Raw genomic sequence first — 26749 nt, forward strand, 5'->3', positions numbered from 1 at the left:
GTACATTTGGAGTGTTTCCATGCGGCTCAGCAGAGGATGCTGTGTTTAGTCAGCACTAAATAAATGTTACCGGACTTATTCGATGTTTGTGTCTTCATTAAGACAAAAAACCAACTCACAAATATTGAGTTTTATTTTTGTAAAAGCGTCAGTAAACCTCAAACAGCGAGATGAAGCATGTTATGTGGGACTACTTTCTGCAGTGGATTAATACACATCCTTGTTGCTCAGTAACAACGCTCCGTCACTATGGCGACAGTCGTGGCCTGAAGCTGCGCGGCCGTATCATCATGGTGACCGCCTTCAGAGAATAGAAGTCCGAGTCCTTCCAGGAGAACCACACGATGCCGTCTGGACCCAGCAGGTTCTGGGCTTTCAGAGAGTAGCGCCCCCCCTGCTGGACACACAGAGTGTTTACACACCTTTGCCTCGCGCTTGCAGTGAGTGCCGGCAGTCCTACCTTGTAGTAGACGCCGTTCAGGTTGGCGTGGAAGCACTGGTGGAACCACCATCCCGAGTGGCTGACCTCGGCGCAGATGTCGCCCGTGTCCGGCGTGCTGAACCCGCGCTGGTCGTGATACCAACCGAACGAATCCTCCACCGTCCCACTGAAACCGGACACGTGGAGGCGGTACCGGTCCTCCTCGCCTTCTATCCTGCAGCAGGAGAACACAAGGGTTTATTGTCATAAAGTCAGGGTTCCAACAGCTGCAGTTCTGAGAGTGTCCACTTGAGGCTGGTCCGCAGTCAGACCTCCGTGTTAAATACCTGAAGGTCTGGTACAGGGCGTATCGCTGGCCGTGGCTCCAGTCCTGCAGGTCGATGCGGAGGCTGTAGTGGCCCTGGTTGGTCAGCAGGTGGAGGTGTTGGTTGCCCAGCCAGTGTTCTCCCCGCGGTTCTCCGAAGCCGTCGCGATACTCCGACCAGCCGCGGTTAAAGCTCACGGAGCCGTCGCGCCGCCGCTGAAACACGGTCCAGCCCCCGCCTGATGCACACACGTTAGCAAACACACACAGCAAGACTAGCTTCAACACAAGGTGCACAAGGTTGGCGTGACTGCACAGCTCTGAGTCAGCTGATGCAGTCACATGTTTGAACGGACGATTCTGAGTTCTGACAGGAAGTTTGAACGTGTTTATGTGAAGTCTGAACGTGGAGCGCTGGCGTCACCTTCGGTCTCCATGTCGCAGTACACCGGCAGGGTGGAGCCTGGAGGCAGGACGATGGTGTAAACACCGGAGTGATGGACGCCGCTGTGGTGCAGAGACGCACAGTCTGAGGGACACAGAGACAGGAACTGTCCATCTGAGGGAGAAACACACACAGACGGGTCAAACGTTCTGACGATGTGTCGTCCACACCCTGAACCTCATGTGTACCTGGTGTGTCCCGCATGCTGAGCGATGGCGGCGTCCTGATGAGGTTGACGGTGCAGCCCGCGCTGCGGCTCGCCTGCTGCACGGCGGCTGACAGGTTGCGCAGCTGCGTCTGCAGCTCGTGCAGCAGCGCCGTGTGCACGTGGAGCAGCGTGTCGGCCTCGGCCTGACGTAGCTCCAGTGACCGCAGCCGCCGGTCGAAAGTCGAGTTCAGACCGGCGCCGCCTTCACCCTGAGAGACAGAGAGACGTGTCAGAACTCAGAAAACATCTGTTAACAGTGACCCCTGTGGCCGTTCAGTGAACTGCAGTTAGCATCCTGCTAGCTGGCTTACATTAGCTTCTATTGCTAATGTTAGTACCTCTGGCAAAAGAATTTCCTTTAGGACTAATAAAGTTTTATCTTTAACTGATTTAGGATCAGCCTGAACCAATGATCAGCTAATGATCGCTAACGATAACAAGCTAAACTTAGCCAGCTAGCTGTGTGTGAGCTGTGCTCAGTGAGCGCCACCTGCAGCCTGGACGCTCCACTGTGGATCAGCCACACTCAGACGGACCCCGGGCCGCAGGCCTGCAGCTAATCCTGTTAGCATTCAGGGTTAAGGAGGACTTAGCAGGTATGAAGACAGAGAGCTGGACCTGCTGTGTTCCTCCCTGTCACATGCTCTCTTTCAGCCAATGAGGCCTCAGCGTCACACCGACATCACCGAACACCCACCTGCATCTCCAGCGCCCTGACCCGGTGCTGGTGGTTCCTCAGCTCCTCCTGCAGCTCTGACATGGTCCCCCTCAGCTCCTCCAGCTGCTCCTTCCGGTTCTGGTTTTCGTGCAGCCAATAGGAGACGTCGTCCGTGCAGCGGAACACGTCCGGGCAGCGCCGCTGTGGGTTCCCCACGGGCGGCAGCGTGGCCGTCAGCCGGCACTGACCGCTGGACGTCAGCTGGCTGCTGTGCTCGCCGCACCGGCCCGGTGGACCGGCGGTCTGGTTGGTGGCGTTACGCCCTGAATCTCGGACTGCTGGGGGGGGCGTCGGGGCTCGGGTCAGTGTGAACGCTGAGCAGGGAGTTTGGAGGGTGCCAGTCAGCGTCCTCGTAGTTGTCTTTGTCCATATCTGGGACGTCCCAGTTTGTGTCCATGTTGGGGCCTGTTTGGACATCCATGTCCAGCACACCTGCGTCTGTCTCTGTGAGGATGTTGGGGTGGACGTCTTCGTTGTGTCCAATGTCTGAGCGTTCGTCTGAGGAGAAGAGGACAGAACACCAGGACCCCACGAGGACCAGGGTCAGCCACGTGGACCGACACCTCATCCTGAACTTTCAGAGACTCGGCCTGCATGCAGGGAACCAGGATCTGTCTCAGGGACTGCATCAGAGTCCAGCTTCATGGCAGCAGGATGAGGTGCATCCAGCTTCACCTCAGGACCACAGGGAGCTCTCAGAGACCTGAAACAGGCACAAGAACAACGAAGGTTCATGAGCAGGACCCAAGTACGAAGGATGGAGAAGCCTCAGTGTGGAGGCTCCGCCCATCGCCGTCCTGGCAGCGCCTGAGTACCCTAAAGACATGTGAGACGTGTCCACACAGTTCACACATGGTCCATGTCTACCTGTTCTCTCTGTGGCCACCAGGGGGCGGGGTCTGGTCTGAGCGGCTCAGTCCAAACTAGAACCCACGAGACGTCAGCAGAGTCACACACATCCACGAGCAACATCCAGGACCAACAGAACCCGAGAGGAGCGGTGGAGCTGCCGTCCTGCTGCCGCCTGCAGAGTGTGTGTCTGTGTGAGTGTGTGAGACATCTTATCCTGATAATCCTCTCAGGGTCAGTGGCAGCTGTTGGCCTGTGTGTGTGTGTGTGTGTTTAATGACTTAATCATCTTGTAGTTGTTGGTCAGTTATTGATCACTCGGGTCTGTCCAGGTGTTCGTCAACACACTGTGATGTCACCAAGCAACGCACAACATGAAAACAGACACAAAACCAGTCTGTGTTCTCAGACAAGCTGAGGACACGTGTGTGTGTCTGTGTGTGTGTGTGTTTGTGTCTGTGTGTGTGTGTGTGTGTGTGTGGCTCTCTCTCTGTGTCTCTCTGTCTGTGTGTGTGTGTGTGTGTGTGTGTCTCTCTCTGTGTGTGTGTGACTCACAGCTTTGTCTGCCTGTGACATGCTGGTTCAGTGTTAATCTGTCCCACTGACATTTACACACACACACACACACAGTTGTTGTTGTTTGTGTTCAGCTGTGTGTGCCTGAGTGTTGTGTTGGGTTCATGTATCTGTGTGTTTGTTGTTGTTGTCGTCTGCTGAACAGCTGCTGAACCTGAGTGATCCAGGCTGGGAGGAGCTAACATGCTAACACACTAACATGTGTTAGTTTCCCATCATCCTCTGCTCCTCTGAAAAACGCACAACTGTCTGTGACAATGAGCGGCAGCAGAGACAGCAGAGCCCAGTGAGCCTCAACCACACTCACACACACACAGACACACACACAGTCCAAACATAGCTTGCAGGATCATTGGCTGAACTTTGACCTTGGACCAGTGAGGATGATCAGATGGAGCTGAGGGTCTGAGTGTGAGAGCAGCGTCCGTCCAGCAGAGGGCAGCGTTTCCTCCTGATATAAACTGAGGCCTGCAGCTGCGAGCAGGTCTGGACGAGCCCTGACCTGCAGCCTGTGCACAGCAGGCTGCTCCATGATGAGACTGTGTGAGAGTCTGTAAACTGACTCTGGCGTTCTGTCAACCTACTGACCTGCAGCAGCTTCAGACCGCCGAGCTGCATGAGGATCAGTACTGTGAGGTTCAGGCTGGAGGTTTGGATCCAAGCTGTTGTTGTGCGGCAGCTGGTGACATCACAAACCCCCACACGTCTTCCAGGCTTCAGGCTCTGGGCTGGAGTTCAACCATGGGAGGTTCTGACCAATCAGAGTCCTGTGCTGTCAGTTCTGTTTGTGTTCACTTCCTGGTTTGGAGCAGCATGGAGCCTCCTGCTCTTCACCTGGAGTCCAGAACCTGTTCTTCAGCCTGATCAGCTGGACCCCTGTGACAGACGTTGACTGACAGATCGTCCCGTGGACTGGTTCTGTGGACCGTCCCACTCTTGGTGCAGGAAGCATTCTGACCCGAGGCCCGAGCAGTTGAAGGAAGCTCGGGATCTGTTATCCAGTCCTCAGACTTTGGAGCTGACCCGAGTCAGCTGGGGTCACTGTGCCGGAGGTCATGACTGCGTTTGGGTCTGGAGTTCAGAGGATTGATCCCAGGAAGTCTAATCGATTGATTTCTGCCGTGTGAGTTATAACATGAGAGATAAAATTCTCCGACCTTCAGAGCGCTGAGGAGTCTCTGCATTGATCCCTGATCAGGCAGGAATGCTGCCTGATTGGTTGATTGGAGATTGAATGTGCTTCTATCAGACCGCTGTTTACTCTGTCTGCTACATGTTGTTGTTGTTGTTGTTGTTGTTGTTGTTGTTTTTGTTGATGTCTCCTCGCTGTGCCACGTTGTCAGAATACCTCGGCCGGCAGGTTCACACACGTTCATGGACCTTTACGCTGTAAGACTCTGTGACCCTGAGCGGAGCTGAGGGACAGTCTGACAGATGTTGGCCTCTGGATGCATGGATCATGTTTAGGACCGGAGTGACGAGAACCAGACGCTCAGAATAACAACACGAAAACTGGAAGTGAACGCATCGTCAGCTGGAATCCAAGCAGCACGTGGAGGAGGCAGCGCCCCCCTGTGGTTAGATGTGTGTGACCTGGACCCTCACTGTCAGTCAGCATGCTCCATCCTGTCTCAGGAGCTGCAGGTCGGACAGTGGACTCTTGAACAAACACCCCGAGCCGCCGCGACATCTGCTCCGTATCGACCGGCGTGCTCTGCTCCCCGTCCATCGGAGCAGAAGGCTTCTCCTCCTACAGTCTGCATGGCAACCGGGCTGCGGAGGCTCAGGCGCTCCCAGGGAGGTAAAGGGTTAAACTCAGATGAAGTGTCGCTCTGTGGTTTGCTCTTAGTTTCTGTAGTTTTCTGTCCGATGAAGTTCACCAGCAGCATGTTCATATTCTGCTAATGAATGCCCCCCTCCCCCGCCTCCCCCCCCCTCCCCCGCCTCCCCCCCCCTCCCCCTCCTCCCCCTCCTGCTGACGCTCAGTGTTTGTCTAAGGGTTTAATGTTTAGCTCGCTCACACTTCTCTCTCACCAGTGGCTGCCCCTGGCTTCCAGACCTGTGAACTCAGAGGAGCTCCAGCTCAGCCGTCGGTGTTTGGATGTGACGCTCGCCTCTTCCTCCTCTTCCTCCTCTTCCTCCTCCTTTGGTTTGGTCCTCTGCAGCTTTCTTCTGTGAGCGGCTGAGGGAAGATGGGACCCTGTACAGCAGGCAAGAACCAAACACACACTCACAATGAATCCATTACCTGGGAGCTGTGAGGGTGAAGGAGGTCGGAGGTCGGAGCGCTGGCAGAGCTCCCGGCTCTTCCGTCTGTCCTCTGTCTTCTCTCTGGCTCACTCAGTCGTCCTCTGTGTCTCCATCAGTGTCTCCCTCCAAGGATGTGCAGGCAGGTGGAGGAGGTCAGGGTGGAGCCCGCATGAGGAGCCGCAGTGATGGGAGCAGGTACAGCAGGAGGGTGGGCGGCGGCCCGGGCGCCTCCTCCTCCTCCTGCTCGGCCCCGGCGCTCTCCAACCCCAAATCAGGTAAAACAGACGTTTGTGTTTAACTGTAAAGACGTGATGTCACTTCCTGTAAAACACCTTCTTCCTGTTCCCATGACAACGTCTCAGTGCTGAAGAGACCTGTGAGCACAGAGGAGCTGCAGACACCAGGAGGACCCTACATCAGGAAGACCTTCACTGTACGTACGCCTGCCACCACCGAAGAAGAAACACGCCGCCTGTGAGCACATTAAACCACAGCTGTCTGTGTGTGTGTGTGTGTCTGTGTGTGTCTGTGTGTGTGTCTGTCTGTGTGTGTGTGTGTGTGTCTCTGTGTGTGTGTGTGTCTGTGTGTGTCTGTGTGTGTGTCTGTCTCTGTGTGTGTGTGTGTGTCTGTCTCTGTGTGTGTGTGTGTGTCTGTGTGTCTCTGTGTGTGTCTGTGTGTCTCTGTGTGTGTGTGTCTCTGTGTGTGTGTGTGTGTCTCTGTGTCTTTGTCTCTGTGTGTGTGTCTGTGTGTGCGTCTGTGTGTGTCTGTGTCTCTCTGTGTGTGTCTGTGTGTGTCTGTGTGTGTCTGTGTGTGTCTCTGTGTGTGTCTGTGTGTGTGCAGATTGTAGGTGATGCGGTGGGATGGGGGTTTGTGGTCAGAGGGAATCAGCCGTGTCACATCCAGGCGGTGGAGCCGTGTGGTCCGGCTGCAGCTGCAGGGATGAAGGTGATTGATTCCTTTGTTTACAGAACTTATATGACCAGCGGTGGAAAGTAACTAAGTATTTATACTTGGTTACTGTACTTAAGTGATGTTGTATGTATTTATACTTCAGTAAAAATAATAGTGCTTTATACTCTGACTCCATGTTTCAAGCTTCAGTACTTCACCACTGTTTATAATATGAATCTATATGGTCACCTATCACTGACTCAGTATGAGCAGATAAGGGCTGTACTGTACTTCTCTGGGAAGCCATGAAGGAGCTAAGCTAGTTAGCTGTGGCTTGGTGTGATGGGCAGCCATGTTGGTGCAGTTCACTGAGCAGCCACGGGGGGCGCTGTCTCTCAGCCTGTGTTTGTGGTCCGCAGGTTTGCCAGTTCGTGGTGTCGGTCAACGGGCTGAACGTTCTTCACCTGGACTATCGCACCGTCAGCCACCTGATCCTGACGGGGCCGCGCACCGTGGTGATGGAGGTGATGGAGGAGACGGAGCACTGAGGACACACACAGGTGGAGGACAGTTTGGACCGATGGAGGCGTTCTCAGAATAATGAGCTCGCCCCCCCCGCCCACCAACCATCGGCTCCTCTTTGTTGGATGATGTCACAGGTGTGTTTTTGGATAAATGCATCATGTGACCTGCAGCTGGGACTGTGTCCGCCAGAAACCCTGGACGGGTCCGACGCAGCAGGAGGCTCCTCCTGGATCTGATGATGGACCACGTTTCTTTTATTTATGTCAAACAGCCGCGATTTTCTGTGTGGAAGAAACTTTATTTAAATGTAGAACAGACACACATCACTTACCTCCACCCATCAGAGCACACACACACACGCACACAGACACACACACACCCACAGACACACACACACACACACTCTGTGTTTACCTTTCCATCTGAAAGGAAGTGGGAGCAGGGAGAAGTGTGAGGGAGCAGCTACTTAGCGAGCAGGCGGACTGTAGCTGGAGTGTTTTGTTTTGAAACCTCTGTGTGTGTGTGTGTGTGTGTGTGTGTGTGTGTGTGTGTGCGCGTGTGTGTGTGTGTGGGGGGGGGGGGGGTCTCTTGTATGTCTAACGCTGCTGTTCATGGAGGATCAGAGCTGAGGATGGAAACATTAAAGACTTTCACTGATAACTGCTTTGCTTCACTCCGGTCCATGTGACATCATCCAGGATGACCCCCCCCCCCCCCCCACATATCTTCCACTGATGCACCATGTTGACAGTGATCCAGCTCCTTCCTGTTTTATCCACATGACCTCACAGATCTCAGCAGGATGTGGCGTGAACACCAGGCCGTGCAGGAAAAGGTTAAACTCATGATCCTGACAGATCAGTGAATGTTCTGGAAACATCAGAGGGGGTCACCCGGCCGCTGGGCCCGAAGCCCACGCGGGCCGACCCCTCACTCCTTTGTGTTTTGTCGGTCTTACCTTGTGTTCCTCTGCCTGAGTTCTTCCTGTGAAATAGAAGTCATAAATAAAAGCCCGCTGGCTGACAGACTCTTATTATTGAGGGTTTAAAAAGTGGGGCAGAGGTCACAGAGGTCAGAGGTCATGCATGAGGTGAAGAACATAAAGTGTCAGAGCTGGAAGATGGAGGGTTTCTGTCAGGTCCAGGTCCAGGTGGTGCAAATGTGTGAGCCTGCAGTCTGCAGTCTGACCAGGTGGTGGCAGCACCTCCATGGAGGCTGAATCTGAGAGTGAGACCAGACCTCAACTCTGTTTATATTCTAATACTGTTAAAGGTCGTGTAGAATGAATGGCTTCTTGCTCACATGACCAGCTTCATCCAGGCTCCACCTCTCTGCCCATCTTTGGGTCGATCAGGCGCGATCAGGTGATCGGGTGGGGAGCCTGCTTCATCACCAGGAGCGCCTCTGGAGCTGAAGCTTTAATAAATGAAGATTATTCACAGACAGTGCCGGCTGTCAGCACAGGAACGGTTAATATGCAGGTCATGAAAAGGTCACAGAGGTCATGTGAGGTCACTGCAGGTCAAAGATGTTGTGAAACACTTCAGGAACGCTCACGTCCTCCGCCGCTGACGGGGTGACATTCCTGAAGCTTCCAGAGGATTCCAGGTGAGAGCAGCTCCGGCTTGTAGAGACACATTCTGAGCAGGAGCAGGACTCAGTGTCTGCAGGCTGCCGGAGCTGCTCCGTCTGCAGGCTGCCGGAGCTGCTCTGTCAGCAGGCTGCCGGAGCTGCTCCGTCTGCAGGCTGCCGGAGCTGCTCCGTCTGCAGGCTGCCGGAGCTGCTCTGAGCTGCTCTGTCAGCAGGCTGCTCTGAGCTGCTCCGTCTGCAGGCTGCTGATGCTGCTCTGTCTGCAGGCTGCCGGAGCTGCTCCGTCTGCGGGCTGATGGAGCTGCTCTGTCGGAGCTGCTCTGTCTGCGGGCTGCTGGAGCTGCTCTGTCGGAGCTGCTCTGTCTGCGGGCTGCTGGAGCTGCTCTGTCGGAGCTGCTCTGTCTGCAGGCTGCTGGAGCTGCTCTGTCGGCAGGCTGCTCTGTCTGCAGGCTGGTGCAGCTTCACGGTGCTGATCCGTTCACCTGCACTGCCTTCTGCTGGTAGAACCAGGAACTGCTGGGTGCATCTTCCTCCTCCATAAAGATATTGATCTGTTCACGTCCCGATCAGTCAGTCAGCCCTGCACAGGGGACACACAGAGGTCCAGAGTTTACAGGCGTCTGCAGAATATTCAGTATTCAGAGTATTCATTATGTATAAAGATATTTTAGTGTTTGAATACACGTGTCACTGAGCATGTCCCTGTGTCCCACATCACTTGTGTGTGAGTTGTGAACATGCTCGAGCAAAGACACAGTGTTGTGTGATGCTGGAAACACAAACGCACACAAGCTTCTGAGGGGAGATCGAGTTGTGCTTGTGTTCAGTGTGTAGACTTTGTTAGCCTTGTGTGTGTGTGTGTGTGTGTGTGTATGAACAGTGTGTACACACTGAGTCTGATGATTTGGGACAACAGAAGGGTCAATATGATTCCACAGGAAGTCCAGAAAGTTCTGAAACTTTTCATCTTCAGTGAAGGCTGTGAGGAGGAAGAGGCTGTGAGGAGGAAGAGGAAGAGGCTGTGAGGAGGAAGAGGCTGGAGGAGGAGGCTGGAGGAGGAAGAGGCTGTGAGGAGGAAGAGGCTGTGAGGAGGAAGAGGCTGTGAGGAGGAAGAGGAAGAGGCTGTGAGGAGGAGGAGGAAGAGGCTGTGAGGAGGAAGAGGCTGTGAGGAGGAAGAGGCTGGAGGAGGAGGCTGGAGGAGGAAGAGGCTGTGAGGAGGAAGAGGAAGAGGCTGGAGGAGGAAGAGGCTGGAGGAGGAAGAGGCTGGAGGAGGAGGAAGAGGCTGTGAGGAGGAAGAGGCTGGAGGAGGAGGAGGCTGGAGGAGGAGGAAGAGGCTGGAGGAGGAAGAGGCTGTGAGGAGGAAGAGGCTGGAGGAGGAGGAAGAGGCTGTGAGGAGGAAGAGGCTGGAGGAGGAAGAGGAAGAGGCTGGAGGAGGAAGAGGCTGTGAGGAGGAAGAGGCTGGAGGAGGAAGAGGCTGGAGGAGGAGGAAGAGGCTGGAGGAGGAAGAGGCTGTGAGGAGGAAGAGGCTGTGAGGAGGAAGAGGCTGGAGGAGGAAGAGGCTGGAGGAGGAAGAGGCTGGAGGAGGAGGAAGAGGCTGGAGGAGGAAGAGGCTGGAGGAGGAGGAAGAGGCTGGAGGAGGAAGAGGCTGGAGGAGGAGGAAGAGGCTGGAGGAGGAAGAGGCTGGGAGGAGGAAGAGGCTGTGAGGAGGAGGAAGAGGCTGGAGGAGGAAGAGGCTGGAGGAGGAGGAAGAGGCTGGAGGAGGAAGAGGCTGGAGGAGGAAGAGGCTGGAGGAGGAAGAGGCTGTGAGGAGGAGGAAGAGGCTGGAGGAGGAAGAGGCTGGAGGAGGAAGAGGCTGTGAGGAGGAAGAGGAAGAGGCTGGAGGAGGAAGAGGCTGGAGGAGGAGGAAGAGGCTGGAGGAGGAGGAAGAGGCTGGAGGAGGAAGAGGGCTGGAGGAGGAGGAGGAAGAGGCTGGAGGAGGAGGAAGAGGCTGAAGGAGGAAGAGGCTGGAGGAGGAAGAGGCTGGAGGAGGAGGAAGAGGCTGGAGGAGGAGGAAGAGGCTGGAGGAGGAAGAGGCTGGAGGACTGAGCAGAGCGTGCTGCAGACTTCCTGGTAAATATGTATGATTATGATAATGTGAGGGGCCTTCATGTCTGCTGCTGGTTAGGAGAAGACTCACAGAGCAGAAACCTGCACCTGAGGACGCACAAAGTAACACAACACGACCCAGGAAGGCTCAGTGTTCAGACAGACAGACGGCGAGGGTGTTGGGTGGAGGCTGCTTCAGCTCAGGGACACGCCTTTGTCAGGTTTACAGCCACCTGCCCGCCGCCGCCGGCCCCGCCGCCAGCGCACGGCCGGCAGACACACACAGACACACACATTCTGTTCCTGCAGCAGCATTTTTGTGCGGCCTCGCCTCACATTAAAGCAGGTTACAGGAATGAATAGCTGCAGGGCTGGATGGTGGTGAGGCGGGAAACACCCATCAGCCCACTGCAAGTCTCAACTCAGAGGAGGAGGAGGAGGAGGAGGAGGAGCAGGAGGAGGAGGAGGAAGCTGTCAGAGAGGAGCAGGAGGAGGCAGGAAGTCAGACAGGCTGGCCTTCAGAATAAAAGAGGCATCAAAAGAGGAGGACGCTGGGAGAAGTCTGAGGAGGGCTCAAACTGTTTCTGTGTGTGTGTGATGTTGTGTTTAGTTTAACACTTTGCTGCCTGTTTGAACGGCCCACAGTTCACAGTCTGCTACAACCTGTGTGTTTTGTCTGCGCTCATGCCCCGCCCCTCCGCCCATATTTGGACGGAGGGGACTAACTTTAACTGAGCGTCAGGCGGCCTCTCCTTCAACGCTGTCAAACGTTTCTTTAAAGTCTGAAGTTGCTGCTTTCTTTTTTTTTACACTTTGAAAAACTGCAGTTATGAGCCCGACCACTGGGGGGCGCATCACCCCTCATCTAGCGGCAGCCTCCGGGGCTCAAGCTGGATCCATACTCCACGAGAACAGAGACCTTACGCCCACAAAATGACGTCATTTTTCTCTCGGACCGCCTGTATCATATCTCATCATATCTGTATCTGAAAACATGAGCAGGATGACCGCCTGCAGAGCGCCCCCTGTGGCACAGGAGGGTCACACCGTGGGACTTCTCTCCGTGTTGAACCTGCGTGTGCTTTTATTTTGAAAGGGCCACCGGTAGTGCCGCGCGCCGTGCCGCGCAGCTTGTGCGCAGGTCCACACGGAGAGTTGCTGAACAGCGGGTCAGAGTCGCTCCGTGGACGGTGCTGAGCGCGTGCAGCCGAGCGGAGCAGCGCGGCGGGAACATCAAAGCAGGTAAGCGGCTCCGCACTTTGACACGCGCGGCTGAGAGCGCGCCATTTATCCACAAAGAGCGCGGCAGCGCGCGGGGGTAGAGAGGAGGAGGAGGAGGATGAAGCGCGGATCGATCCGCGGCGCACCGCGGGTCAGGATCCGAGCCTCCTGCAGCCAGGGGTCCTCAGGGGCAGCACGAGAGGACTGAAGGAAAAACTTTAACTGACAGGTCAGGAGCGGGTTAACTCTGAAACACCTCAGACACAGTCACAGGTGAGAGCTGCACCTTCAGCCCGCGCCGAGGGACAGCTGCCCCACAGACAGACAGGGAGAGAGAGACAGAGACATGAGGACAGAGAGAGAGAGAGAGAGAGAGAGACGTGAGGACAGAGAGACAGGTGAGAGCTGCCCCACAGACAGACAGGGAGAGAGAGACAGAGACATGAGGACAGAGAGACAGGTGAGAGCTGCTCCACAGACAGACAGGGAGAGAGAGACAGAGACATGAGGACAGAGAGACAGGTGAGAGCTGCTCCACAGACAGACAGGGAGAGAGAGACAGAGACATGAGGACAGAGAGACAGGTGAGAGCTGCCCCACAGACAGACAGGGAGAGAGAGACAGAGACATGAGGACAGAGAGAGAGAGAGAGACGTGAGGACAGAGAGACAGGTGAGAGCTGCTCCACAGACAGACAGGGAGAGAGAGACAGAGACATGAGGACAGAGAGAGAGAGAGAGACACGAGGACAGAGAGACAGGTGAGAGCTGCTCCACAGACAGACAGGGAGAGAGAGACAGAGACATGAGGACAGAGAGAGAGAGAGAGAGAGAGAGAGACGTGAGGACAGAGAGACAGGTGAGAGCTGCTCCACAGACAGACAGGGAGAGAGAGACAGAGACATGAGGACAGACAGACAGGCAAAGAGAGGGACAGAGACATGAGGACAGAGAGAGAGAGAGAGAGAGACGTGAGGACAGAGAGACAGGTGAGAGCTGCTCCACAGACAGACAGGTAGAGAGAGAGACAGAGACATGAGGACAGACGGACAGGTCGTGTTGAGTTTTGTGTCTTTATGTATTGTTAACTCAGACCTGTGGAATAATCTGGAATAATTCTGGTCACGTGATGTAAAATAACAGTGAGGATTCTGACGGTCCCTGAATGCACCATGTGACCCGGTCCAGTCAGTGCAGCTGCATGTTTGAGCTGACTTAAATGTCTGTTCAGGCTGTTTGTGAATAAATGAGTCTGACCCGTCTCTCTGTCTCTGACTCCGCCCCCTTCCTGTCAGGTGTGTGGCGTTTCTGCTCTGCTGGTGTCAGGATGCGGTTCTCAGTCAGACCCAGTCTCTGCCTGCTGGCCTTCCTTCTGGTCTCTGTGCTCCCTCAGACGGCGCGAGGACAAGGTAAGTAGCTGCTGCTTCCTGCTGCGGGGTGGTTTGGACCTTCGAAGCAGCCGAGCTGCTCTCGGTGTGTTTCCACCTGCAGGAACTTTGGGGCTGGTTTAGACACTGCAGGAACCCCCCCCCCCTGTAGGAACTGTGTTAACGCCCTGGTAGGCGGAGCTTCTGTGCAGGTTGGGTTATGGACTTCCTGTAAACGGGTTTGGTGGTCACGCGGCCGTGATGCTGGCGCCTGGCGTTTGTCTCTTTGATGTGTGTGTGGAATGTGCAGTGTTTTAAAGCAGCTGAGTGTCACATGCAGTGACACCTAGTGGTCAGGTTGCAGAGTGCAGCCAGTGTGTGTGTGTTCAGACTCCATGTTGGATTACACACGTGTGTTATGATGCTGTGTTTCCTGATTCTGTGATCGATGCCTCAGATTTGTTTTCATAGTTTATCAATCAGAGCTGATATAAAATCAATAAGTCTGTTTAGCAGCAGGCGTCTGTGAAGCCGCCGCTCTGATCTTAAGATGGCTGCTGCTGGGATCAGCTGGGATCAGTGACCTCACTCATCAGCTGATTGATGACAAATTAACCCCTCATTAATATGATTGATGTTGAGTTCAGGGTGTCTGCTCTCAGTCTGACACACAGTCACACAGACACACACACACACACACACACGCACACACACACACACACACACACAGACACACACACACACACAGTCACACACACACACAGAGATGGATGAAGTCTCCACGACCACCTCGCCACACTGACACACTCAGAGTGTAGGAGGTCATCCTGGAGCTGATCAGCTGACCTCCTGGTTTGTAGCCCCGCCCCTGCTGTCACATGACTGTGGTCACAGCACATGACGATCTTTACAGCAGACGATTCAGCCAAGCCTAAACTTAGAATCATGATCGTTCTCAATAGAAAAATGAAGCCATGATGACTCACGATGGTCACATGACCTGCAGAACTGAACAGGTTAACGTCCAGCTCCTCTCTCTCTGCTTGTGGCCTGACTGTCGTTTCCACGGAGCTGCAGGGAACAATGAGCCCACACTGACTGAGAATGTCTGTCCTGGAGTTCAAAGGGTTAAAGAGAGCTCCAGCACAGAGAGTCCGGTGTCGGAGCCTGAGATCTGTGGGTGAAGTGACGCAGCCACACATTCCTCAGGGCGCTAACCCGGCAGCAGCGCTGATCCGCGAGGAGCCCAGGAGTTACGAGCCGCCTGGAGAGCGTCCACAGAGCGTCCACAGAGCGGGCTGACAGCGGGAACACATCCAGGCGCTCAGGCCGCCATCGGGTCATCACTGATTCAGTCTGACCGCACACCTGCCACGGTCAGAGGTCACAGAGGCTCCCCTGCAGATAGCGCCCCCTTCAGTGTGCTAATGATGTATCACCCCAGCCACAAACGTCTCTGAGTTTTCATCATCTTTTCACTGTCGCTGTCAGAGCGCCGCCGTCTGTTTGCGCTCCTGACACCTCGCCGCCACTGCAGCTTCAACCGTTTGCTCGAAATCCAATACAATCTGTGTGTGTGTCTGTGTGTGTCTGTGTGTGTCTGTGTGTGAGAGAGAGATGCTGCAAAGGAACCGTTTTCCAAAGAGACAAAAAACACCAAAGCTCCATCAGAACACACCAGCTTCCTGTTCAACATGTATGACACACACATAGAGACACACACACACACACACACACTCACACACACACACACTCACATAGAGACAAACACACACACACACACACACACACACACACACACACACACACTCACACGGACACAGACACACACACAGAGACACACACACACACACACTGACACAGACACACACACAGAGACACACACACAGAACACACACACACACACACACACACAGAGACACAGACACACACAGACACACACACAGACACACACAGACACACACACAGACACACACAGACACACACAGACACACACACACACACACACACAGAGACACAGACACACACACAGACACACACAGACACACACACAGACACACACAGACACACACACAGCTCTGGTGTCGGCGGCTCGGTGACTCCCGCCTCAGGTGGGTGAGATGTTTGTGGATGATCTGGAGCCTCCTGCCTGCGTCTGTCCTTTCAGTCCTACAGGAGTCAGGACCAGGACGGACCAGGAAACACATCACAGGGTTCTGACGGGGTTAAAACAGATCACAGACACAGAGGCTCTATGTCGGTGCACAGCTGATCACACCAATCAGATCTGTTTATGGAAAAGGGGGCGGGCTTTATGTGACGGTCATCCAGCGGTGTGGTTGTGACTGCTTGTGTCACAGGCTGCTCCTCTCTGATTGGTCGTGTGTCTGTCCAGAAGGACTGTGTCCGTGGGCCCTGTCCTCATCTCAGCTGTGTGTAGGTTCCACAGCGATGGCCGCTCACACGTCCTGCAGAGAACTCTTTACAAAGTTTGACTCACTCACAGCTGATCAGCAGCCAGCAGTCTTACTCGTACCGCCTTAGAACGTGGCCTTCCTGTAGACCTGGACTGTACCCGGGAGATGACGAGGTGTCCTCGTGGTAGCAGGTGAGCTGTGCTGGAACCCGGCATGTGTTTCCTGGTGTGGTGCTCCTGGTGGTCGTTCCTCTGCAGCACCACAGCAGCCGTCTGCGGGCTCTCGGTGTGCGGTCCTGTCGCTCCTCGCCGCGTGGGCGGCGGCTCCGTGCGGCGGCCTGACAGACGCAGGGTCCAGATGCTGCTGGTGCTGCTGAGGACAGGAATAGTGCAGAGATGCTATTCCAGAGTCTGTTCTTCTCTGTTAGCACAAAGTCACATTCACTGCTCCTCCTCCTCCTCCTCCTCTTCTTCTTCTCTTCCTCTTCCTCCTCCTTCTTCCTCCTCCTCCTTCTCCTCCTCCTCCTCCTCTTCCTCCCCTCCTCCCCTCTCCCTCCTCCTCTCCTCCTCCCCCTCCTCCTCCTCCTCCTCCTCCTCCTCTTCCTCCCCCTCCTCTCCCTCCTCCTCCTCCTCCTCCTCCTTCTTCCTCCTCCTCTTGAAAATGAGATGAGGCTCAGATGCAGACAGGTGGAGCAGCGCTGATGGAGGTGGGGGTGCTGCCTCTCAGCGGCTGACAGGACCAACAACTAATCAGGCTGAGAGGCGGCGGCGGCGCTTTGATGCTGGTGGAACACAGACAGAGCACAAAGCCGCCGTGTCAACACAGGAGGAGGAGGAGGAGGAGGAGGAGGAGGAGGAGGAGGGAGGAGGAGGAAGAGGAGCAGAGTGGGGACTTTGGGGCTTTTCATGTCATCTGTGTGAGCTAATCCCTCTGATGTGTATCCTGCACTCGGATGAGATCCAGGTCATCCTCCTTCCTTTCCCTGACGGTGTGAGCGTGCAGGGGGAGCGGCGGCCATAACTCTGGAGGGAGTTCAGTCTGAGTGAGCGGCCGCCACACGGCCGCCATCAGGCAGACTGAACTCCGCCCACTGCAGGGGAGGAGCAGGGCCACCGCAGTCCGGGAGGTGGAGGGGTGGAGGTGGGGTCCCGACCTTTCTCTGAACTTTGCGGTTTTCCTCGCAGCTCCCCCTGTCTGTCAGAATCAGGCGTGGTCCTGCTCCTCCTCTGTCATGGCTGATGACAGCAGCAACGATCACGTGCATGAGCGGGATTCATTCATTCATTCATTCATTCATGCATGCAGACATGTACTGTGTGCTTCAGGGGTCTGAGCTGTCCGTTTGTCCTTCTTTGTCCAGTCTTGCCGCCGCGGAGGTTTCGTGCCAAAGTCCTGAACCCGACTCAGTTGCAAGTGTCCTGGAAGGAACCCAAAGGAGAGTTGGAGAGCTACAAGGTCATCTACAGAGCAGGAGCAGGTGAGCGGCCACCACGAGCTCATCTGTTGGTCTGTGCAGACGTGTTGTTGGAGTGTGTGTCGCTGCTGGAGTGTGTTGTTGCTGTTGGAGTGTGTGTTGCTGTTGGAGTGTATGTTGTTGTTGGAGTGTGTGTTGCTGTTGGAGTGTGTGTTGGAGTGTATGTTGTTGGAGTGTGTTGTTGGAGTGTGTTGTTGGAGTGTGTGTTGGAGTGTGTTGTTGGAGTGTGTTGTGTTGGAGTGTGTGTTGTTGGAGTGTGTGTTGTTGTTGAAGTGTGTTGTTGGAGTGTGTGTTGTTGGAGTGTGTGTTGGAGTGTGTTGTTGGAGTGTGTGTGTTGGAGTGTGTGTTGTTGGAGTGTGTGTTGCTGTTGGAGTGTGTGTTGTTGGAGTGTGTGTTGCTGTTGGAGTGTGTGTGCTGTTGGAGTGTGTGTTGTTGGAGTGTGTGTTGTTGGAGTGTGTGTTGTTGGAGTGTGTGTTATTGTTGAAGTGTGTTGTTGGAGTGTGTGTTGTTGGAGTGTGTTGTTGGAGTGTGTGTGTTGGAGTGTGTGTTGTTGGAGTGTGTTGTTGGAGTGTGTGTTGTTGGAGTGTGTGTTGGAGTGTGTGTTGGAGTGTGTGTTGGAGTGTGTGTTGTTGGAGTGTGTGTTGTTGGAGTGTGTGTGTTGGAGTGTGTGTTGCTGTTGGAGTGTGTTGTTGGAGTGTGTTGTTGGAGTGTGTGTTGGAGTGTGTTGTTGGAGTGTGTGTGTTGGAGTGTGTGTTGTTGGAGTGTGTGTTGCTGTTGGAGTGTGTGTTGTTGGAGTGTGTGTTGCTGTTGGAGTGTGTGTTGTTGGAGTGTGTGTTGCTGTTGGAGTGTGTGTTGCTGTTGGAGTGTGTGTTGTTGGAGTGTGTTGTTGGAGTGTGTGTGTTGGAGTGTGTGTTGCTGTTGGAGTGTGTGTTGCTGTTGGAGTGTGTTATTGTTGAAGTGTGTTGTTGGAGTGTGTGTTGTTGGAGTGTGTTGTTGGAGTGTGTGTGTTGGAGTGTGTGTTGGAGTGTGTTGTTGGAGTGTGTGTTGTTGGAGTGTGTGTTGTTGGAGTGTGTGTTATTGTTGAAGTGTGTTGTTGGAGTGTGTGTTGTTGGAGTGTGTGTTGTTGGAGTGTGTGTTGGAGTGTGTGTTGGAGTGTGTGTTGGAGTGTGTGTTGTTGGAGTGTGTGTTGTTGGAGTGTGTGTGTTGGAGTGTGTGTTGCTGTTGGAGTGTGTGTTGGAGTGTGTGTTGTTGGAGTGTGTGTTGTTGGAGTGTGTGTGTTGGAGTGTGTGTTGGAGTGTGTGTTGTTGGAGTGTGTGTTGGAGTGTGTGTTGGAGTGTGTGTTGCTGTTGGAGTGTGTGTTGGAGTGTGTGTGTTGGAGTGTGTGTTGCTGTTGGAGTGTGTGTTGGAGTGTGTGTTGGAGTGTGTGTTGTTGGAGTGTGTGTTGGAGTGTGTGTTGGAGTGTGTGTTGCTGTTGGAGTGTGTGTTGCTGCAGGCGCCCGGCTCTCCCTGTGGGAGCCGCTCCACCCACCAGGGTCAGGGTCAGGGCGGAGCGGCTCCTCCTGTACGGTCCTGCCTGCTCTCTCCTTCCTTCACACCTGGAAGCAGATCGGCCCCTCTGATTGGTGGAATGGCCCCGAGCAGTGACTGCTGCAGAGTGATGTGTCACTCTGTGCTGTGGGGTGAGCTGGGTGTGGGTAAGTTCTCCCCCCAGGGGAGAACATGGAGCTCCTCCTGTGGCGTTCAGGTGCAGCTGCTTCATAAGTCACTCTGACTGCAGCACTGCAGGCTCATCAGCTCCATCAGCTCTCTGACGGAGCAGCGACCTTCCACCTCCTCATCTTTCCATCATTTTACCTGATTAACCCCTGAACTCCCAAACCTGCAGGCAGCTTGGACAAGAATGAACAAACTTCTGAACATGTCCGCCTGCAACAACAAGAACAACCACCGGCTCTGACCTCTGTGGCGAGGAGACGTCAGAACATTTACAAGTCCTGCCCTCCACCCAGCAGGAGGCCATGATGGACTGAGCAGCAGTCACATGACCAACACTGGAGTTTAACACATCATGTGAAGGTGGAGTCAGTGAAGCTCCCGATCGCAGTGAGAGGACGGAGGACGAAGGGTGGAGCTGCATAGACAGAGGCGTGTGATGAGGTGTCTCCACCTGCAGCTCTGCGTGGTCTGTGTGGTGAGGTGGAGGTGGAGAGTCTGTCCTGGGTGGGTGAGATCGATCAGGTCATGCTCCTGTGTTCTCCTCCATCTTTTTCCTATGAAGCCCCGCCCCTCCAGAAGCGGCCTGAAGCCAGAAGAAGGTCTCCTCAGAGGAGGTCCTCCTGCAGGCGCTGGAGGCGCTCAGTGTGTGTGTGGTCTGAGACTGACGGGGTTGGAGGTGTGGGCGGGACTAACGCAGCTGGCGGTGACCACCCTCTGATCATGTGACCGTTCTCTGGTCCTGAACAGGTGAGCAGACGGTGGTTCAGGTGTCGAAGCAGGAGGCCTCGCTGCTCATCAGAGACTTCGACCCGTCCAAGGAATACAGCTTCAAGATCATGGCCGTCAGCGGGGGGAGGGAGAGCAAGCCTCTGCAGGCCAAACATGAAGGTAAGAGCCGCCCGCCACACGCTGCACGCCACACGCTGCACGCCGCACGCTGCACGCCGCACGCTGCACGCCGCACGCTGCACGCCGCACGCTGCCCGCCGCACACCGCGCTGATGGCTGGCTGTGAGGCGCGCTCAGTCTGATTTTCTGGCGGCCATGATGAGTCCCTCTGCATCACTCCAATCAGAGCTGGCCCAGCAGGTGTTCTCATCAGCTGGGATTGAGTGCCTGCTGTGACATCACTGATTGGGGTGTGGCCAGAGGAGGAAAACACTTAAAGATTTGAAGCTTCTGGTCTGATTGCAGACGAACCCTGATTGGCTCCTCCCTCCTGTCACATGATCAGAGCGCCTGAGCGTGCCGCAGGAGGAGAAACCAACCTCCCTCCTGATTGGTCCAAACTGATTGATATCCGTTTCTTCTTCAGCTCAGGGTGTTGAGGCGGCTCAGCCCCAGACGAGGCAGAGCGGCAGCGCCACAGAGGACACCAACGAGATCTCAGAAGGTAAGATCTCCTGCAGGGAAGCAGGCGGCTCGAAAAAGACCGACTGCTGCTCGCCGCTTGGCCTCCGGTGTGCGCCGACAGAGGAGGAGGAGCCTCTCTGAGATGACATCACAGGAAGACCGACCTTTTAGGAAATAAGGAAGGCAGCCAGGAGCAGAAGACGCCGTGGTCTCAGTGCTGCAGGACGCGGGCGGAGGTCAGGTCGGGGTCAGCAGGTGGGTGGAGGCTGATTGGTGGCGCAGCCGTCGCTGCTGGAGCTCACTCCACCCTCAGAAGCCTCCACCGCGCCTCCTGATCGCTGCTCACACACGTCTGCTGCGATTCACCGAGCCTCACTGCTGAGAAAACCCAGAGAGGTGAAGAAGAAAGAAGACGACGTGATGAAGAGGAGGAGGCGAGGAGGAGGAGAGGAAGAAGGAGAGGAGGATGAAGAGGAGAAGGAGAAGAAGAGGAGGAGAGGAGGAGGAGAGAAGGATGAAGGAGTGGAGGAAAGGAAGGAGAGGAGGGAAGAGAGAAGGATGAAGAGGAGAGGAAGGAAGAGAGAAGGATGAAGAGGAGGAGAGGAAGAAGGAGAGGAGGATGAAGAAGAGAAGGAGAGGAAGGAAGAATAGGAGGAGAGAAGGAGGCGAGGAAGAGGAGGAGAGGAGGGAAGAGCGCGGTAAACATGGCTGCTAACAGACGGACAGCAGCAGGAAACAACCAGGCAGCAAAACCTCAGACTGTGAACCCTTCATCAGCAGCATCAGGATTTAACCCTCTGAGCTCTGTCACACGGTCAGCCAGTGTGCTCTGATTGGTCCTCCACACACACACTCCATCATGTCTGCAGTCAGAGAGCAGTCAGGGTGTGTGTGTTACAGACTGATCTTTGGGCTTCAGAGGGTTAAGTCAGATGCTGTTGTGTTGACATGTTGTGTATCAGTGTGTGTCAGCGTAGTGTGACTTCAATAAACATCCTGTGGAACACTGCTGTCGTTGTGTTGTTGACACTGAGCTGATGGTGGTGTGTTCCTTTGCAGCCTCTCAGAGTGTGTGTGTGTGTGTGTGTTGTGAAGGTTTCACCTCTGGACTCTGACCTCTGACCTGCAGTACTTCCTGCTGCCATGAGGGGCAGTAAGGTGCCGTGATGGTCAGAGGTGTTCCCACAAGGTGGCGCTCTGTTTTCATTAACAAGCATGAAGTTTGAAGGAAAAGTTACCGACTGATACGACTTCCTGTTGATGGGTTGCCGTGGTGACAGATGCCTTAATTAAACATTAATTAAACATGACTTGTTCAAACACTAGGAAGGAAGGAAGGAGCTAGGACGCGCTCTTTCTCGTGTCGCTCTTTCTCGTGTCGCTCTTTCTCATGCTGCTTTTTCTCGTGTCGTTCTTTCTCGTGCTGCTCTTTCTCGTGTCGCTCTTTCTCGTGTCGCTCTTTCTCGTGTCGTTCTTTCTCGTGTCGTTCTTTCTCGTGTCGCTCTTTCTCGTGCTGCTCTTTCTTGTGTTGCTCTTTCTTTGCTAATACAAACAAACCTCCTGTGATGTCAGCGGCGGTTTTGGAGTTCAGTGTGGCCGCTCGAGCTGCCGCCGTCTTGGTGAACTTGCTGTGTTATGTTGTGTTAGAGCCCCCTCCAGTGGACACCTGAGGTACTGCAGTGTTGAGGTTGATATGTTGTCTGTCTTTGGATAGCAGGTTAGCATGCTAACTTCAGTCTGTACCAACATGGAGGTCTGGGGGGTGCTTGACTTTCTCCTGGAGCCTCTAGTGGTCACAGGGGGAACTGCAGCTGCTCGTCCCTCCTCTCTGGGACAGAAGTGGCTCATGTCTTTGTTTTTTCTTTGTCTGCACTGAGCTGCTTTCATGCTGCTTCGGCTCTGACGCTGCTGTTTGTGACAGATCTGACGGCAGCCATTTCTGACACTCAGACTCTAACGCGGCTGCCTGGCGGCGGGCGGCGAGCGGCTCGGGTCCAGACTGCTGAGATAATGACAGCCTGGACGTCCATAAATGTTCTTTTTCTGACTCATTACTGCTGAAACTCATTCTCCTTCCTCCTGTCACTCTGCCAGCGCAGTAAAGTTTTATGATGTTTATTCTCTCACTCGGAGCAGCAGTTAGACTGAGGTCTTCATCTCTGAGTAGAATGATGCCTGTCCTCCTCTTCCTCCTCTTCCTCACTGCTGTCGAGCCTCTGTGCATAATACAGTCAACAGTGAGGAAGAGGAGGACGGGCCTTCATTCTTTCTTAGCCAGCTAACCCGCTGCAACTTATTTATTTAGTAAACAAAAACTAACAGCTTGTTTCTTTGTTCCCTGTACACATACACACACACACAGACACACACACACACACACACACACACACACACAGACACACACACACACCTGCTGCCTCTGTCACTGTCCTGCCACCTGACCTCCAGCTGTGAGTTAGCTGTAATGGGTCGTTTCCTTCTGATGACACGTGAGCCTCCTGGTGTTTTTATGTTGAAGCCCCGCCCCTCGGCGGACGACCCACATCACATCCTGTGTGTCAGTAAACGCAGCTTTAATCACTGAAGTGATGTTTGTCCGACATGCGGCTGTGACACGGGCCGACGGCGTTGGCGGATAATAACTTTCTGTTCTGAAGCTCGCAGCGTTTTAATGGAGGGCCGGGTAAACAGGGTGAATCATTGTGGTTGCCATGGCAGCGTGTATTGTCTGCAGGGATGGAAAGGTTTGTGCTGACACGAGTCTGCGTGCTGTCGGTAGCGCCGGGCGCTCCGAGCTCCGGGCAGGTGTGGGCCTGCCTCCCTGACTGTACATCCAGCTCCGTCTTCATGTGATACACGTACTGTGATGGAATCTGCACTATGAGGACACAGGTCGCTGAGGACGCTGAATCAGTGCCGAGCTGTCAGTTACATCACTGTTTACTCACCTGTAACACACACTGTGTTCTTACTCTCAGCCTGCTGCAGATAGGAGCTAGCTGAAGTCAGTCTCACCTGGATGAGATGGCTCCGCCCTTTCCTGGCTGTCACTGCTGACCGTGTGATCTCTCCGCTCTGATGACAGCGTGGAGGCTGAGCGGGCTGTGATGATGTCAGAGGCAGCTGACCCGCTGACTTCCTGCTGTGTAGATTAGATGAAGCCTGGGGGCGGCGGCTGACCTCTGACAGGGAGGGTGTTACAGCTGCGCCGCCCGCAGCGTGCTGCGCCGCCGTGACCTTCCTCCTCTGACTGCAGCTGGTTCCCGCCTCATGAATATGCATCAGTAAACAGAGCGCTCATTAGAATACTGTTTACGCTCAGCCCACCAGGGTCGCGTCCTCAGTGACACTCAGCGGCTAAGGCCCGGGACCACGGCGCCGGCTCGACCTGCCTGAGGGGCCTCTGCTGATTGGTGCCTGGGTGGAGGAGCTGTCAGTGTGTGTCCTCCACACGAAGGGTTAACCAGTGTTGATTAGTTTTTGTCTGACTCCTGGCAGCTTCGCACCTCCCTGGTTTTAATTAGTAACGCAGCAGGAGGTTTTCATGACACCAGAGATCCTCACAGTGCATGATCAGGAACTTCCTGCTGGCAGGCGCAAACTGCTCGTCCAATCAGCTGCTGAGGATTCTTCTGTAAACGAGCAGCGACTTGCTGCTGTGTCGGGTTGTTTCCTGTCTGACTTTAGTTACAGCTGGTCAGGCTCCAGACCCTGTGCTGGTGCGGACCAATCAGAGTCCAGTCAGGAAGTGCTGTCAGTTCTGTCCAATCAGAGTCCAGTCAGGAAGTGCTGTCAGTTCTGTCCAATCAGAGTCCAGTCAGGAAGTGCTGTCAGTTCTGTGTCTGTTGCTTCATGAAGACTTTTCTGCTTTGATCAGTTTGTTTCAGTCAAGTGTCTTTATGCTCATATTGTCCTCACAGAGACACAACAGTCCTCTACACACATGCTAGCTGCTACATGCTAACTGCTACATGCTAACTGCTCCATGCTAGCTGCTACATGCTAACTGCTACATGCTAGCTGCTACATGCTAGCTGCTCCCTGCTAGCTGTACATGCTAGCTGTCAGAGAGCCTCAGCGGTGGTTGTGTGTCCCCTTTGATCTGATTGGATGTTAGCTTGTGATGGACAGTGGTTCTTTACGTCTCCTTTTTAGGACGTTTCTCCAGTCTTCTGCTCATCGTGGTCTTCCCTGGTGAGGACGGGCTGTCTCACTGAATGTGGACAGTGATTTGGTCTGATGGTTTTCCGTTGGATTCTCTAAGGATGACAGAGGAGCGTCTCCTTCTCATCACACGTCTGTGCTTTCATCTTGTATCATACAGGGTTACAGTTAGTTATAACAACAGACGCAGCATGAAGAAAGGGATCTGATGATTCTATCAAGGAAGGTGTGTGTGTGTGTGTGTGTGTGTGTGTGTGTGTGTGTGCCAGGATGTCCCCAGACCTGCTATTAGAGGGAGTGTTTCTGTCTGAAGTTTAGTTTCACTTCCTGTCAGCCTCCTCTCTGTGATCATGGTTCAGGCCTCGGTTTCCACGGTAACCACTCCCATCCCATCCACGGTGTGACTTCCTGTTACTGACACCGAACACAGAGCTTCCTGTTTGACGATGGTGCAAGCTGCTAGCATGTTAGCATCTGTATGAAGTTTTACTTTTAACGGCTTCTGAGATATTTGAAGGATGAAGGAATATGATTTGACTGACAGATGGACAATAGGGTGCAGACAGCCTCCACCTATCCACTTCATCTGTCCGCACAGAGGACTGCTGAGTCCTGATCGTTCAGAGGTTCAGGCCACTTTAATCCCAGTCTGCCCGAAGCAACGAGTCCCATCATGAGCCGAGAGCACGTCTCCGTGTTCTGAGAATGAATCCAGGCGTGGGGCTGGAGGAGGTCAGGCTCAGAGCGCAGCCATCAGGCAGTAATGATTATAGAACATAAAGATGAGCAGGCCTACGATCGGAGCCTCAGTCTGACACATTCCTGGCTCGGCGCTCAGAGCCCGGCGCTCACCTCTGATCCGGCAGATGAAGCCAACCATTTCTGTCAGGTACGCAGCATGTTTCCAGGAGAGGCGTGTGTGTGTGTGTGTGTGTGTGTGGGTGTGTGTGTGTGTGTGGGGGGCCATTCTTCAGCAGTCATTTCATTCATCATTGAACGCAGGAGCTAAGTGGGCTCTCACTCTTACAAGTCTCTACAGTGCTGGAATTTCAGCCTCCGTCTCTGTGCCACGAATACACCGCAGGACACACAACCGCACAACACAGACACACAATCACACACACCTCTGGATGGAAAGGCTGTCAGTCATCTGTGCTGCAGTGGAAGTGTCCTTGGTTCACTTTAGGTGTTCCTAGGTCAAAGGTCAAGGTGGCTGGAACCTCAGGTGTTCTCAGGACGGTGTGGTTGCATGTATTGATCAGAACGTGCTGCATATGCAGGTATAGATCCATCAGCTGTAACCGTGTGGACCTGCATGTGAACATCATGTTTGGTTGTCAGCACACGATGGCAGGACCGCCTAACCTGTGCTCTGGTCTGCTGCACCGAGGACTCGGGTCCCTGTCCCTGCTCTCAGGCCCTCGTAGCTCGTCTCTCACCGAGTCTGTGAAGTCAACATGGAGTTGACGCCTGTCCACAGTCTGTCCTGGAGGCGGGGCTTGTGTGTCGTTGTTTCTGGTTTCCTTCCCGTGGTGTTGGTGAAGGTGAGGCGTTTAAAGACAGGTGGTGCTGGGAGTCGCCGCGCTGCGCCGCCCCCCCGCCCGGCTGTCTGTCTGTGTTCACGCTGTGGGATCAGAGCGGCAGCAGGTAATTGGCTGATGGAGGTACGGCTGCTTCCTCTGCCGGCCTCTGGCTGCTGTGTGCGGGCCGGGCGGCTGTAAACGAGCTGCTGCCGCCTCATTAGAGTCTGCTGTGTGTTAGCAGCCTGTAAACTGCAGACACACACAGACACACACAGACACACAGCAGAGCGCTCAGAGGCCTCCCACTCCTCCGGGGCTTCATTAGACTCTGCTGAACTGAATTAGAATTAATGAAACACTTTGTAATACTTTGTACACACACTGGCCTACTTTACCTGTGTGTGTGTCTGTGTGTGTGTGTGTGTCTTTGTTGGTCTGTGTGTGTCTGTAAAGCATTCATAATTGTGTGTGTGTCTGTGTGTGTCTTTGTGTGTCTGTGTGTGTCTGTGTGTGTCTGTAAAGCATTCATAATTGTGTCTCCTCTGTGTGTGTCTGTGTGTGTGTCCAGCTGATGGCGGCTTCATGTGTAAGTCTCCAGCCATCGCTGACATCGTCATCCTGGTGGACGGCTC

General features: G+C 54.4%; 2 protein-coding genes and 1 pseudogene across 2 annotated transcripts in view; 2 read left to right on the top strand and 1 right to left on the bottom strand.

Moving 5' to 3' along the window:
* Window positions 1-247: 247 nt before the first annotated feature.
* LOC114445211 (fibrinogen C domain-containing protein 1-like) lies at window positions 248-5431 on the bottom strand (annotated as a pseudogene).
* Window positions 5432-5914: 483 nt separating this feature from the next.
* On the top strand, window positions 5915-7549 carry LOC114432515 (DEP domain-containing mTOR-interacting protein-like). Its single transcript, XM_028400571.1, has 4 exons — window positions 5915-6067; window positions 6155-6225; window positions 6633-6737; window positions 7103-7549. Exons 1-4 carry the CDS (start codon window positions 5962-5964, stop codon window positions 7229-7231), a joined length of 411 nt encoding a protein of 136 aa, XP_028256372.1. The 5' UTR covers window positions 5915-5961; the 3' UTR covers window positions 7232-7549.
* Window positions 7550-12014: 4465 nt separating this feature from the next.
* Window positions 12015-26749, top strand: part of LOC114445221 (uncharacterized) — a 16326-nt gene continuing 1591 nt past the window's right edge. The window contains exons 1-6 of the mRNA XM_028420181.1: window positions 12015-12125; window positions 13399-13512; window positions 17248-17364; window positions 19825-19965; window positions 20393-20470; window positions 26686-26745. Of these exons, the coding sequence (XP_028275982.1) occupies window positions 13431-13512; window positions 17248-17364; window positions 19825-19965; window positions 20393-20470; window positions 26686-26745 (478 nt within the window). The 5' untranslated portion in view covers window positions 12015-12125; window positions 13399-13430. The remainder of the gene's footprint in view (window positions 12126-13398; window positions 13513-17247; window positions 17365-19824; window positions 19966-20392; window positions 20471-26685; window positions 26746-26749) is intronic.

This window comes from Parambassis ranga, chromosome 2 (assembly GCF_900634625.1).
Source record: "Parambassis ranga chromosome 2, fParRan2.1, whole genome shotgun sequence".
Taxonomy (NCBI): Eukaryota; Metazoa; Chordata; class Actinopteri; family Ambassidae; genus Parambassis; species Parambassis ranga.

Coding starts and splice junctions, on each gene's coding strand:
- LOC114432515 (XM_028400571.1), top strand. CDS start 5,962: ATGAGGAGCCGCAGTGATGGGAGCAGGTACAGCAGGAGGGTGGGCGGC. Junction 6,226..6,632: donor ACATCAGGAAGACCTTCACT/GTACGTACGCCT, acceptor GTGTGTGTGCAG/ATTGTAGGTGATGCGGTGGG. Junction 6,738..7,102: donor CTGCAGCTGCAGGGATGAAG/GTGATTGATTCC, acceptor TGTGGTCCGCAG/GTTTGCCAGTTCGTGGTGTC.